Source organism: Gorilla gorilla, chromosome 3 (genome assembly GCF_029281585.2).
Source record: "Gorilla gorilla gorilla isolate KB3781 chromosome 3, NHGRI_mGorGor1-v2.1_pri, whole genome shotgun sequence".
Lineage (NCBI taxonomy): Eukaryota > Metazoa > Chordata > Mammalia > Primates > Hominidae > Gorilla > Gorilla gorilla.
Window position 1 is genome coordinate 47,714,187 of NC_073227.2, and position 14,519 is coordinate 47,728,705.

The window sequence follows — 14,519 nt, forward strand, 5'->3', positions numbered from 1 at the left end:
TTTACTCATTCAATATTTATTGAGTGCCTACTATCACCAGGCACCTTTGAGGCCTAGGTTTACAGAAATAAGGCTCCCCCTCCCCCACCCCGAGTCCCCTGAAGGGTACTGTAATTGTTTCCATTTCTCCAATTTTCACTTTAATATATGTGAATTTTCACATGCTTCAGTTCAGTGGTTCTCATAATATGGTCCCGGAACCAGCACCAACAGCAGCAGCAACTGGGAGACTTGTTAGAAACGCAGTCTTAGGCCCACCCCACACTCTAGGGATGGGCATAGGAGTGAGTGTGTGTGTGTGAGAGAGAGAGAGATCGTGTGTGTGTGTCAAGCTCGGTATTAAATAGGTCAAAGATCAACATCTGGCTTCTAAACCCACCCTCAGTCCTCTCCACCGAGTACCTGTCTCAAACCCAATCTGATCCAACAATAACCAGCCTTAATTCAATAATCTGTGCTACCTGAGATGATGGGAATAATCGTGGTACTATAAATGTTGCAGAACAAAAACGACTGCAGTGGATTTTCTGGGGCTACACCAACTGAAAATGGGCCGGACCGAGATCCGGGAGAGCGTTTTCCTGCGCTAGACACGGCGTTCAGCCTCCGGGTTCCGGGTCTAGCTGAGTCAGGGCGGCGTTCCAGCCGAGTGCGGCGTCGGAAACCCGTTCGGTTGCGCCCGAACCTTCGGTCAGAGGCCAGCGCTGGAAGCCCAGACCACAGCACCCGGGTTTAAACAGGAGCGGAGGCGCCGGGAAGGACCGGGGGGGCCGGCTAGGGCCGGCCAGCTTGGAAGCCGCACCCTCGCGGCCCCAGACGCCGGCAGGGCGGAGCCACGCGGCCGCAGCCCCAGCCGAGACGCGAGCTCGTGGCTCGGGCGTACGGGGGCTACAACGGGAGCGGCTGCGCCGCCCGGCCGGGTCAGCATCGTGCGCATGCGCCGACCCGGCGCCATTTTGGTGGCCGGGCGCGGAGGTGATTCCACACTGAGGCGAGCGCGGCGGCCGGGGTGGTAGTGGCAGTGTTCGTGTGCTCAGGTCTGAATCGCCGAGGGAGGAGGCGGTGGAGGAAGAGGTGGCGGCGGTGGCGGTGGTCGTAGCGGTGGCGGAGGAGGCGGGTACGAATCAGCTGCGGGCGGAGACATGGCCAACATCGCGGTGCAGCGAATCAAGCGGGAGTTCAAGGAGGTGCTGAAGAGCGAGGAGGTCAGAAATTAACTCCCGGATATTCCCCACCTCTGCCTGGGGCGGGAGGGTCCTCCCAGCTGCGACCCCGATATCCCCGGTAGTCCCTGGGTGGTCCTCCTTGCGGCCGCCCTTCTGCCTGTGAGGAAGCAGCAGTGTTCCCCTCCTCCTTCCGCCGCCTTCCCCTCCCCTACCAGAGCGCTAGGATGGACGGTCTCGCGGGCGGGTGGTCTGGGGTGGAACATGGTTTGGGGAGGTGATGGACAGGGGGCAACTCCTCGGAGGGATGGAAGCTCACAAGAGAACCCGAGGCGGTGGCCGCAGCTGGAAATGTGGCTGTGGGGTGGGGAGGGAGCAGGCCGAGCCTGAGAAAACCCGGGAAGTGGGTTGGGGGAAGGGGAAAGGTGGTAACTGGATCCCAAGAGCAGTGCTGCTCGAAGGCCCACACTTTTGAGGGTATTCGGGGTTATTGCCTGTCAGGCCTTCACTGTTCTTTTCTTAGGGAAGGAGCAGTGAGTCCTTAGGTATTGATTAAAAAGGAAGGACATTCAGAGTTAGTCCTTCTTAGTTGGGTGTTAGGAGTCAAAGGGAGACATAATAGAATACTGTCTTATTTGGTGGCAGGGGTAAGGGAATTTTCACCTGAGTTAGCAAGTTAATTCCAAATAAGATAATTATCTCTTTTCCACTTAACCCCCAAATTCCTAGGCCTCATCTTTATTGACATCTCAATCTTTTGAGTGGGCAAAGGCAAGGTGTTTGGTGTATTAAAGACATGTAAATATTTTTAGTTAGGAAAAAAATAATGGAATGTATGAGTAGCTTATTTCAAAATATTGTTTACAAGTTACAGATCAGAGAGACTGTCCTAAGACAGTGCCTCTGTGACTCGTGTTGTGTCACGAAACTTCATTATGATGTCCCTCATAGTTAACTTGATTCTTACTTTTGAAAAGCAGACCTATTAAAAATGTGAAATTTCACCAGATTAATACATTGTTTCATCTCCTTATTGAGATTTATCACGACTTAACAGATTTTCAAAAAAGTTGCCTCCCGTTGCTCTTAAGTCCTGCAGAATTTAGATACATTTGTACTACGTTTATTTATGTAAGATATTCACAGTGCTCTAGTAATTTGACTCAAAATTATGCAAGTATTAGTACAGTTTCTCATGCCAAGATCAACAAGAATGCCAGATTGTCTTCCCCACATGAATTAAACAAAAAGTAATACAGAAAATGATTATTTTCAAGATTCACATACCATTATTGAATATATCATTGCTATTTGTGTTTTTCTTTTACGGTTAGTACTTTGATAGTGTCAATAATTTGTGAAATTCAGCATTCTAAGTATGTGATGAGTATACATGGAGAAAAAATTATTTAAAATTCAAAAATGACAACAGACTTATTGAAAGTAGTATATAAGTCATGGTCGGTTTTACAGAGCATGTGTATGAACTCTGACCTCTATGTTTGTTCATATGCCAAAACTCTGAATGGAAGGATGACTTTGTATTTTGTGGTACAATGCAGAAAGAGAGTCATAAGTGTCTGTACTGATACAATGAAACAGCAATTTTAACTTATTTAATATGAAAATGTATTCCAGGTTAGTTGACATATGTACTCCTAATGAAAGCAGCTAATATTGTTGCCAACAACTGAAAACATTTCTTGTTTAACAAGGTTGTACAAGCCTGAAACTTAATAGACTTTTAATGCTTTATTTTCTGTTACTTACAGTAACAGAAACAGTAAGTTACTGCTCTGGTAATTAATGTGGTCTCTTTGCTTTTTATGAGCTGACTTTTCACCGTGGTATTCTTAGTACTTAAGTTGAAGATTACCAGAAATACTTGTATTGCTCTCTAGTAATGCATATTAAAAAAACACTGCTCTTTATACGTAAGGGATGATGAAGCCTTACTTCAGATAAGCATCAAAAGTGTTTCAGAAGAAGAAAACAGGAAATGCAAACAGGTTTTTTGTTGTTTTTGTTGTTTTTGTTGTTTGTTTGTTTTGTTTTGTTTTGTTTAGAACAGTACCTGTATAAATATGGAAGGAAACTTCTGGGAAAATAAGTTGCAAAGAACATTTAGGAAAGGGTCACATCATTTAATCTTGGAATAAATATAACCAATAAATAGCTTATTTTCACCAGTATTTTTTGATATTTTAGTAGCCCCAATTCTATAAGTGTATTGTTATTTTCAACTCATTGAAGACTTGTAGTATAGTCCATATGTTTCCTTTTTAAGGGTGTAAATACAGTCTTTTGAATGGCTGATCAAATAAATGTTTCATCATGTCACTTTTTTGGTAAATCAGCACTTTACCGAAGTTTATTTCATGTGTTTGTATGCTTGTGTTTACTAAGAACACTGGTTGATTTAAGGACTTTTTGGGGTGGCCTTATAAGTGCCTTTGTAAAGATAGCTGACGCTTACTGGATTCTGGTTATGAGAGATTATAAGTGGCCGTTCTTAGAGTGTGTTAAAATACAGCCAACAAGATAAATGTGAAAAAGCAAGGTGCAGAATAGTGTGGAAGAGGCCACCATTTGTGTCAAACAGGGGAATGTGTGTATTTGCCTGTATGGGTAAAAGGTTTCATGAGAAATTGGTAAAATTGATTGCTTTCTCTGTAGAGAGTTGGGTGTCTGGGGCATGGGGTATAGATATTTTTTGAATTTTGTGTCATACAAATGTGATTTACTTAAAGGCATCATTTGGCCTCTTTCCCTTAAGACAGTGTTTGGAAATTTGTCAGATGTTTCTTTTTATTAATTAATATTTATTTTCTTTGTTTTAGATGTTTGTTTTTAAATATGAGTGAATTTTAAGTAGTTTTAAATAATATTCCAAAGTTGTTAGGCATGGAATATTGATGTAAAGTACATTTTATAATTAGTTATTTTATGAGTAGGATTACATAAGTAAATTGTTGATTGTGAGGATATAAACCCATAATCAATGTTTTATTCATAAGTTTTATTATTTACTATTAGTTATTGCTGCTGTTAATAACTAGCTGCCATTTGTAGAATGGCTAGTTGTTCTTAGTATCATTTGTTTTTACGTTGTTGCTAATTCTTAAGAACAGTTCTTTAGATGTCCTATTTCCTAGATGAGAAAATAGAGATTTAGAGAAGTTAAATTATTTGTCTGCAATCACAGAGCCTGGGATTTGGATCTAGGTCTGCTTGTGTTCATATTGTCCCACGCTGTCATGACCAGCTAACGATAGGCATGCTTTTAATTAATTTAAAAAATCGAGCCTGGTTTGTATTACTGGTTAAAGGATTTAAACACAGTTTAATTTGCTAGTTTAAACTCATTGAAATAAGTGTTACCTATAATTAACTTTAAGATTTACTTGAATTTCTTTCTTTTGTGTTTTTTTTTTTTTTTTCCTTCTTTTAAGAAGGAATCTCACTCTCTCACCCAGGCTGGAGTGCAGTGGTGCGATCTCAGCTCACCACAACTTCTGCCTCCCAGGTTCTAGAGATTCTCCCGCCTTAGCCTCCTGAGTAGCTGGGATTACAGGTGCCCGCCACCACGCCCAGCTAATTTTTGTATTTTTAGTAGAGACGACATTTCACCATGTTGGCCAGGCTGGTCTCGAACTCCTAACTTCAAGTGATCCGCCTGCCTCAACCTCCCAAAGTGCTGGGATTACAGGCATGAGCCACCACGCCCAGCCAGATTTACTTGAATTTCAATATACCAAATATTTTAAAATTTGAAACTTAATGAAATAAAACACCCTTAAATCAGTGCACTCTCTTGTTGGTCTTATGCTGTATGGCACCTGTTGGTTTTTCATGTTGTAATTGCACTTTGGTAACCTTTTCTTTTCTTTTTTTTTGAGACGGAGTTTTGCTTTTGTTGCCCAGGCTGGAGTGCAATGGCGCGATCTTGGCTCACCCCAACCTCCGCCTCCTGGATTCAAGCAATTCTCCTGCCTCGGCCTCCTGAGTAGCTGGGATTATAGGCATGCACCACCATGGCTGGCTAATTTTGTATTTTAAGTAGAGGCAAGGTTTCTCCATGTTGGTCAGGCTGGTCTTGAACTCCCGTCCTCAGGTGATCCACCCGCCTCGACTTCCCAAATTGCTGGGATTACAGGAGTGAGCTACTGCACCTGGCCAACATTTTCTAGTCTCATAGGGCGTGTTTAAATCTATGGCATAAACAAATTGGTTTCATGAAAATTACTATAGTACATTAAGTTTTCCTTCATCATTTAAATAGATTTTTGTGTCTATTTTCCTTTAAAATTTTAATGTACTTGATCTAGCTTGATCTAGATTATTCTGTAATAGAAGTAGTTGTAAATCTCTAAAAGTAAGTCTTTTGATTTCTGTAGACCATGGATTTTTTACCCTTGGCACTACTGACATTTTGGGCAGATAGTTCTTTGTTGAGTGGCTCTCCTGTGCATTGTGGGATGTTTAGCAACATCCCTGACCTCTACCAGTATATGCAGGTAGCACTGCAGACCCCCAGCGCATGTCCCCACTATCTCTTCTTGCTGGATGCATCAACTAAAAATGTCCCCAGACTGCCATATGTTGAGAACTATGTAGACAAAACTTTTTTTTTTTTTGATACAGAGTCTTGCTCAGTCACCCAGGCTGGAGTGCAGTGGCACGATCTCAGCTCATTGCAACCACCACCTCCTGGGCGCAAGCCATTCTGCCTCAGCCTCCCGAGTAGCTTGGATTACAGGCACCTACTACCATGCCCGGTTAATTTTTTTATTTTTAGTAGAGACGGGGGTTTCACCATGTTGGCCAGGCTGGCCTGACAAAACTCTTTAAAAGAGTGTTTATAGCCAGGTGGGGTGGCTTATGCCTGTAATCTAGCATTTTAGGAGGCTGAGACTCAATTGAGGCCAGGAGTTCAAGACCAGCCTGGGCAACATAGTGAGAGTTTGTTACTACTAACATTTTAAAAAAATCAGCCAGGCCTGGTGGTATGCGCCTATAGTGGCAGCTACTCGGGAGGCCGAGGCTGGAGGATGCTTGAGCCCATGAGGTCAAGGCTGCAGTGAATTGTGATCATGTGACCGCACTCTAGCCTGGGCATCAGCGAGACCCTGTCTCAGAAATGAAAAAAGAAAATGATTCCTGGCTATTTATTAACTATATAAGAAGAACACAGCCAGGCGCGGTGGCTCACGCCTGTAATCCCAGCACTTTGGGAGGCCTAGGCAGGTGGATCACGAGGTCAGGAAATCGAGACCATCCTGGCCAACATAATGAAACCCCGTCTCTACTAAAAATACAAAAATTAGCCGGGCATGGGGGTGAGTGCCTGTAGTCCCAGCTACTTGGGAGGCTGAGGCAGGAGAATCGCTTGAACCGGGGAGGTGGAGGTTGCAGTGAGCCGAGATGGCACCACTGCACTGCAGCCTGGCGACAGAGCGAGACTCCATCTCAAAAAAAAAAAAAAAAAAAAGAATACTTTGAGACTTAACTGTATCAGATGTGTAAGATAATTTATCTAAAGAATAAATGGACACAGACAGTAAAGACAAAAAATATATACTGGCTTTGAATGTTTTATTTTTAAAACTTTTAAGTTTGTTTCCCCCTTTTAGTGTTTTTCTTTTAAAATTTCTCCCTTTTGATTTTAATAAAAAGGTAAAATTCTCTACCAAAAATGAATGTAACAAGAATTTGAACAGTTGTTTCTAAGACTAGAGGCAGGCGTGGTGGCTCACATCTGTAATCACAGCACTTTGGGAGGCTGAGGCAGCAGAATCGTTTGAGTCTGGGAGGTCGAGGCTGCAGTGAGTGGTGATTGTGCCACTGCACTCCAGCCTCGGTGACAGAGCAACACACTGTCTCCAAATAGTAAAAAAGTGGTTTTTAAAGTTTTTATTTTTATTTTTTCAAAAGTGTGTTTGAAAGTTATGCAAGTTACAGTTTTATGTAATATTTAAATAGTGTTTCTTACGGTTTCTGGAATGGGTTGATCAAGGAAAGCCTATAGATTGGGTTAAAAAAAATCAAAGTCTGTGCAGGTAATATGTTTGGGGTGAATTCCTTGTATACAGTGTTACAAAGACTTTGAGCTCTGTCCATTGGGCGTAGGTTTAGACACATCTGGGCTCCCTAGCTTCTTCCCTTTTTATTTATTTATTTTTGAGACAGAGTCTCACTGTCACCAAAGCTAGAATGCAGTGGCGTGATCACAGTTCACTGCAGCCTTGAACTCCCCAGGCTTAGACAATCCTCCTACCTCAGCCTTCCAAGTAGCAGGGCCTAAAGGTGTCTGCCACCATGCCCAGCTAATTTATGTAATTTTTTATAGAGACGGGGTTTCACCATGTTGCCCAGGCTGGTCTCGAACTCCTGGACTGAAGTGATCCTCCGGCCTTGGCCACCTGAAGTGCTGGGATTACAGACGTGAGCTACCATGCTTGGCCTGTCACCCCTTCTTAAAGACTATACACTTTTTTTTTTTTTTTTTTTTTTTTTAGATGGAGTCTCTCTCTGTCGCCCAGGCTGGAGTGCAATGCGCCATCTCGGCTCACCGCAACCTCCGCCTCCCGGGTTCAAGCAATTCTCCTGTCTCAGCCTCCTGAGTAGCTGGGATTACAGGCATGTGCCAGCATGCATGGCTGATTTTGTTTTGTTTTGTTTTGTTTTTGTTTTTGTATTTTTAGTAGAGACGGGGTTTTACCATATTGGCCAGGCTGGTCTCGAGCTCCTGACCTTGTGATCTGCCGTCTCAGCCTTCCAAAGTGCTGGGATTGCAGGCATGAGCCACCGCACCTGGGTTTTTTTTTTTTTTTTTTTTTTTTTGGGAGACAGAGTCTTGCTCTGTTGTCCAGGCTGGAGTATGGTGGCACGATCTCAGCTCACCACAGCCTCTGCCTCCCGGGTTCAAGCGACTCTTGTGCCTCAGCCTCCTGAGTAGCTGTTATTACAGGAGCACCCCACCACGCCCAGCTAGTATTTTGTATTGTTAGTAGAGATAGGGTTTTACCATGTTGGCCAGGCTGGTCTCGAACCCCTGACCTCAAGTGATCCAACTGCCTTGGCCTCCCAAAGTGCTGGGATTACAGGTGTGAGCCACCGTGCCCAGCCAAGACTATATACTCTTATTTCCCAGTGAATACATTATTGACAGTTATTGAAAATATTGACTATAGCCCCAAAAGGCTTAACTGGTTAGAGATACAGGGCAGACAAAGGATAGATAAAAATGGTGGGGGCAAAGAGTAAATGCTATGGGATTCTAAAGGGTATCTGTATGAGAGAGATCCCTTTTTGTTGTTGTTTTGTTTTGTTTTTGAGACAGAGTCTCGGCTCTATCACCCAGCCTGGAGTGCAGTGGCTCCATCTCAGCTCACTGCAACCTCCGCCTCCCAGGTTCAACCAATACCTCAGCCTCTGGAATGGCTGGGATCCCGGGATTACAGGCATGCGCCACCACGCCCAGCTAATTTTTTTTTTTGAGATGGAGTCTCACTCTGTCACCCAGGCTGGAGTGCAGTGGCGCGATCTCAGCTCACTGCAACCTCCGCCTCCCAGGTTCAACCAATACCTCAGCCTCTGGAATGGCTGGGATCCCGGGATTACAGGCATGCGCCACCATGCCCAGCTAATTTTTTTTTTTTTTTGAGACGGAGTCTTGCTCTGTCACCCAGGCTGGAGTGCAGTGGCGCTGTCTCAGCTCACTGCAAGCTCCGCCTCCCAGGTTCACGCCATTCTCCTGCCTCAGCCTCCTGAGTAGCTGGGACTACAGGCGTCCGCGACCACCCCCAGCTAATTTTTTGTATTTTTTTTAGTAGAGACGGGGTTTCACCGTGTTAGCCAGGATGGTCTCGATCTCCTGACCTCGTGATCTGCCTGCCTCGGCCTCCCAAAGTGCTGGGATTACAGGTGTGAGCCACCCTGTCCGGCCACAACACCCAGCTAATTTTTGTAGTTTTAGTAGAGACAGGGTTTCATTATATTGGCCAGGCTGGTCTTAAACTCGCGGCCTCAGATGATCTGCCTGCCTGGGCCTCCCAAAGTGCTTGGCTTAAATGGTGAGCCACCATGCCTGGCATGCCTGGACTTTTTTTTTTTTTTTTTCCCAGATGGAATCTCACTGTGTCACCCTGGCTGGAGTCCAGTAGCATGATCCAAGCTCACTGCAGCCTCCACCTCCCAGGTCAAGCGGTTCTCCTGCCTCAGCCTACCAAGTAGCTGGGATTACAGGCGCGCCCCACCACGCCCAGCCAATTTTTTATATTGTTAGTAGAGACAGGGTTTTATGATGTTGGCCAGGCTGGTCTCGAACTCCTGACATCAAGTGATCCACCTGCCTCGGCCTCCCAAAGTGATAAGATTACAAGTGTGAGCCACAATGCCCAGCCAAGACTATATACTCTTATTTCCCAGTGAATACATTATTGACAGTTACCGAACATGTTGACCACAGCCCCAAAAGGCTTAATTGGTTGGAGATACAGGACAAAGGATAGATAAAAATGGGAGGGGCAAAGTGTAAATGCTATGGGATTCTGAGGGTATTTGAATGAGGGAGGTTCTTTTTTGTTTTTGTTTTGTTTTGAGTCAGAGTCTCTGTCACCCATCCTGGAGTGCAGTGGCTTTATCTCGGCTCACTGCAGCCTCCGCCTCCTGGCTTCAGGTGATTCTCAGGCCTCAGCCTCCAGAATGGCTGGAATTACAGGCATGCGCCACCACACCCAGCTAATTTTTTTGTATTTTTAGTAGAGACTGGATTTCACCATGTTGGCCAGGCTGGTCTCACACTCCTGACCTCAGGTGATCTGGCTGTCTTGGCCTCCCAAAGTGCTGGGCTTACATGTGTGAGCCACCCCACCTGGAGTTTTTTTGTTTTGTTTTGTTTGAGATGGAATCTCACTCTCTCACCCAGGCTGGAGTGCGGTGACATGATCTTGGCTCACTGCAGCTTCTGCTTCCCAGGTCAGGCAGTTCTCCTGCTTGACCCAGTAGCTGGGATTACAGGCACGTGCCACCATACCCAGCTAATTTTCCTATTTTTAGTAGAGATGGGGTTTCTAGCCAGGCTGGTCTCGAACTTCTGACCTCAGGTGATCCGCCTGCCTTGGCTTCTCAAAGTGCTGGGATTACAGGCATGAGCCATCGTGCCTGGCCTGTATGACTGTATGAGGGAGGTTCTTGAGCTAGGTGCCTTTTTTTTTTTTTTTTTTTTTGAGATGGGGTCTCACTCTGTCACCCAGGGGCACAATCATAGCTCATTGCAGCCTTGACCTCCTGGGTTCTAGCAGGCCTTCCACCTCAGCCTCCCGAGTAGCTGGGACTACAGGTGTGTGCCACCATACCCGGCTAATTTTTATTTTTTGTAGATATGGGGTCTCACTATGTTGCCCAGGTTGGTCTTGAACTCCTGGCTTCAAGCAGTCCTCCTGCCTCAGCCTCCCAAAGTGCTGGGATTATAGGCATGAGCCACCTCACCCAGCCTTCTTGAGCTGAGTTCTAGAGGAAAGTTAAGACTGACCTCAAATTTCAGGAGACAGTCCCAAAGGAATTCTGGTAATATTGCAATTTTTTTTTTCTGAGACAGTTTTGCTCTTGTTGCCCAGGCTGGAGTGCAATGGTGCAATCTCAGCTCATTGCAACCTCTACCTCCTGGGTTCAAGCGATTCTCCTGCCTCAGTCTCCCGAGAAGCTGGGATTACAGGCATGCACCACCACGCTCAGCTAATTTTGTATTTTTAGTAGAGACCAGGTTTCTCCATGGTGGTCGGTCAGGCTGGTCTCGAACTCCCGGACTCAGGTGATCTGCCAGCCTTGGCCTCCCGAAGTGCTGGGATTGCAGGCGTGAGCCACCACGCCTGGCCGAGATTCTTAAGTAAATGAACTTTTCTCTAGGCACATGAATTGGAACTATGGAACAAAGAGATTATTGATACAATTGTTCAAGAAGCACATTTGCATATTTAGAACAGAAAGGTTGCACAGCTCTTATATACTCAAACATAGTTTTAGAGTTAGATCATGATCTTAACTTTCTTCATGGTTACCTTTTGGGGAGGAAAACCACCCTTTTTCATATTAAAGTAAAATGTGTACGTAATAAAGTGTGACTGGCATCCAAATCAAGAAACAGACCCTTCCCAGTACCATGGGAATCCACCTTCCTTTCTAGTTACTTTCCTGACTTCTAATAACAGATTAGTTTTGAGTATGTTTGAGTAAAAGAATAGATGTGAGTATATATTATGTATTTTAAGTTTGAAAGTTTTCAAAAGATGCTTTTCAAAATCTTTCTTAAGAAAAATATAGTGTCTTAGAAAATGTGCCAAAATGTATTGAATTTCAGAGCTGAAACAGATCTAGGCCAAACTCCTCATCTATAAAATCAGGAAATTGAGGCCCAAGGAGGTTGATTGTTTCTCAGAGAAACAGAGCTGGTTAATGGTGAACCCAGGCTTTTTGCATACCAGTTTAGTCATAATAAGTAGTTGGTTTGTGGGAATATCCTTTTCATAAATGATAATATAAAAGCTGACTGCTAATACAACTTTACAGAAGGGGATAACAATGCAGTATTATTTGTGTCTTTTTTTTTTTTCCTCTTAGTATGAGAACTTGAACTTGCCAAGGAGGTAGAGATTTTTAACTCCTAAAGCATAATTTAGTTAAGTTAGCTTGGTAATTAAGAGCGTGGGCTTTAGAATTAGATTTGCTTTGAGTCCTGGCTTTTCTTCTTAAAACCTGAAGTACTGGCTCTGTATCTCGATTTTTTTAATCTGTAAAAATGTGGGAAGATTAGGAGAGTCCTTGCAGTGCTTAGAACAACCTTGGGACATAATTAAACATTCAGTAAACGGATAGCTGTTAGATGTCAGAATTAGCTATGTTTTCATATTCTGTCGTGCTTATTATTCTTGGATTATAAAGGTATTGTTCAATGGTTTAGTGATTATTGGATGTAAATATGCCTCAAGAAAAGCTCAAGATGAGGGTTAAGGTACTTCTAATAGTGTTTCTTTGTCACCTGTGTGCCAATAATACATGGGGCTAGTGGCCAAGTAGTCCACCCTTATCTGCAGTTTGATTTTCTGCAGTTTCAGTTACCCATTGTCAACCATCGTCCAAAAATAAGTGAGTATAGTACAATAAGGTATTTTGAGAGAGCAGATTCACGTAACTTTCATTACAATATATTGTTATAATTACTCCATTGTTAATCTCTTGTGTTTAATTTATAGATTAAACTTCATGATATGTATGTACATATAGGGTCGGTACTATCTGTGGTTTCAAGCATCCACTAGGGATTTTGGAACGTGTCCCCTGTGGATAAGAGGGGATATATTAATACAAAGGAATATATGTGGGCTCTGTTCTCCAGATGTGATTTATTTAATCTTTCTTTAGGAGACAGTTATAAATCGTTCAAAGGTTGTGTTAAAATGTTGCCTTCTTGAATGAAAAAGTTTATTTGGGAAACTCTCAAATGATATAGAGATAATGGGATTATTTTGAATTTCTTGACATGGCTCTGGTTTCCTGAAACTAGACCAAAGAATCTAGATTCTAATCCTGTGGTGTAATCTTGGATCCCTTTGCAAATCCCTTTTTCAGTGGGCTTTGGCAGCCAGAAAATAGGCAGTCTCATTCGTCTGACATCCATTTTATTCTCTTACGTAAATCTGAAAAGGTGGGAGAACTTTATTTCATTGAACATGCTTTTTTAAAAGTTTTTTTTTTTAAGGCTAGTCAAACGAAGCAGTGGAAATGGAAAAGGAAAAAAGTCTGTAACTGGTTATGATCAATTAATTGTAAACACCACTGCAAAACCCTTTTTTCCTTTCTCTTCCCTTTAGTTCTTTGTTTTTACTCCAAATTTAGAATAACTGCCTACAGTTGAATGCCTACTGTCTGATTGATTGATTGATTGATTGATTGATTTTAAGACACAAGGTCTTGCTCTGTTGCCCAGGCTGGAGTGCAGTGGCAGCAGAGCAAGACCTTACCGCTCGCTGTAACCTTGAACTCCTGGGCTCAAGTGATCCTCCTGCCTCAGCCTTCCACACCTGGCTAAATTATCCTTTTAAAAATTTTTTGTGGAGTTGAGGGTCTCACTATATTGCCCAAGCTGGTGTCAGACTCCTGGGCTCAAGCAGTCCTCCTGCCTCAGCCTCCCAAAGTCCTGGGATTACAGGTGTGAGCTACTGCACCCTGCCTATCTGACATTTTTTATATATGGCAGCTTTATGGGATTGATAGTATTCTTGTTTCACAGATCCAACAGTTGCAGCTGTGAAGAAATTAAGTAACTTTCTCAGTATCAGTAACTTGGTGGTGGAACAAAGGTTTGAAACCAGGTCTGTGCGTCCAAAATATTGGTGGTTATGGTGGAAAGAGTTATACTCATATCTGCTGCTTGCTCCCTACATTTTTGAAGATTTTTTTAAAACTAAGAAATACTTTATATTTAGAAGTTTTAAAAGTAATACATGAACATCTTTATATCTGTGGTCCATATTTAACAGATTGTAATCTTCTCATACGGTGGGCTAAACTGCCTCTACCCAAATACTGTAAAACATAGAGGTAAAGCTCACTGGATAACTTTTTTCTTATTCCATTTTTTCTTTCTTTCTAGGAGTATCTGCTATGTGAAGTTAGTGTATATCCTTCCCCTTCATATTTTTGTTTTTACTGTTAATATCTCCTGAATTTAAAAATAAAATACTTTTTTGCTTTTTTTTTTAAAGTTTTTTTTAAAAACAGTTTTTATGGATGATTGTAATGTATGTCTCTTGGAAACTTTTTCTCTTTTTTTTTTTTTTTTGAGACGGAGTCTCACTTTGTCGCCCAGGCTGGAGTGCAGTGGCGTGATCTCGGCTCACTGCAAGCTCTGCCTCCCGGGTTCATGCCATTCTCCTGCCTCAGCCTCCCGAGTATCTGGGACTACAGGCGCCCGCCACCACGCCCAGCTAATTTTTTGTATTTTTGGTAGAGACAGGGTTTTGCCGTGTTAGCCTGGATGGTCTCGATCTCCTGACTTCATGATCCGCCCACCTCGGCCTCCCAAAGTGCTGAGATTACAGGCGTGAGCCACCGCGCCCGGCAGCATTATTTTTTAAAGATCTGTGATAGTGCATGTTGTGCTAGTTCTTTAATATAGACTATATCGTATTCCATGTCAGTTTTTAAAGTTTATTTTCCTATTGATGGCATTTAATTCCAGCTTTTAGATAAAAGGATGTACTGGACATTTTTATAATTTTTGGGGGGACATGTAAGAGTTTTTCTAGGAAGTAGATTTGTAAGACCTGAGCATATTTTCAGCTTCTGCCTGACTGG

General features: G+C 43.2%; 1 protein-coding gene across 1 annotated transcript in view; it reads left to right on the top strand.

Annotated features, from left to right (window-relative positions):
* Positions 1-613: 613 nt before the first annotated feature.
* UBE2K (ubiquitin conjugating enzyme E2 K) overlaps positions 614-14,519 on the top strand; it is an 81,395-nt gene continuing 67,489 nt past the window's right edge. The window contains exon 1 of the mRNA XM_004038573.5: positions 614-1,205. Coding sequence (XP_004038621.1) covers positions 1,143-1,205 — 63 coding nt within the window. The 5' untranslated portion in view covers positions 614-1,142. The remainder of the gene's footprint in view (positions 1,206-14,519) is intronic.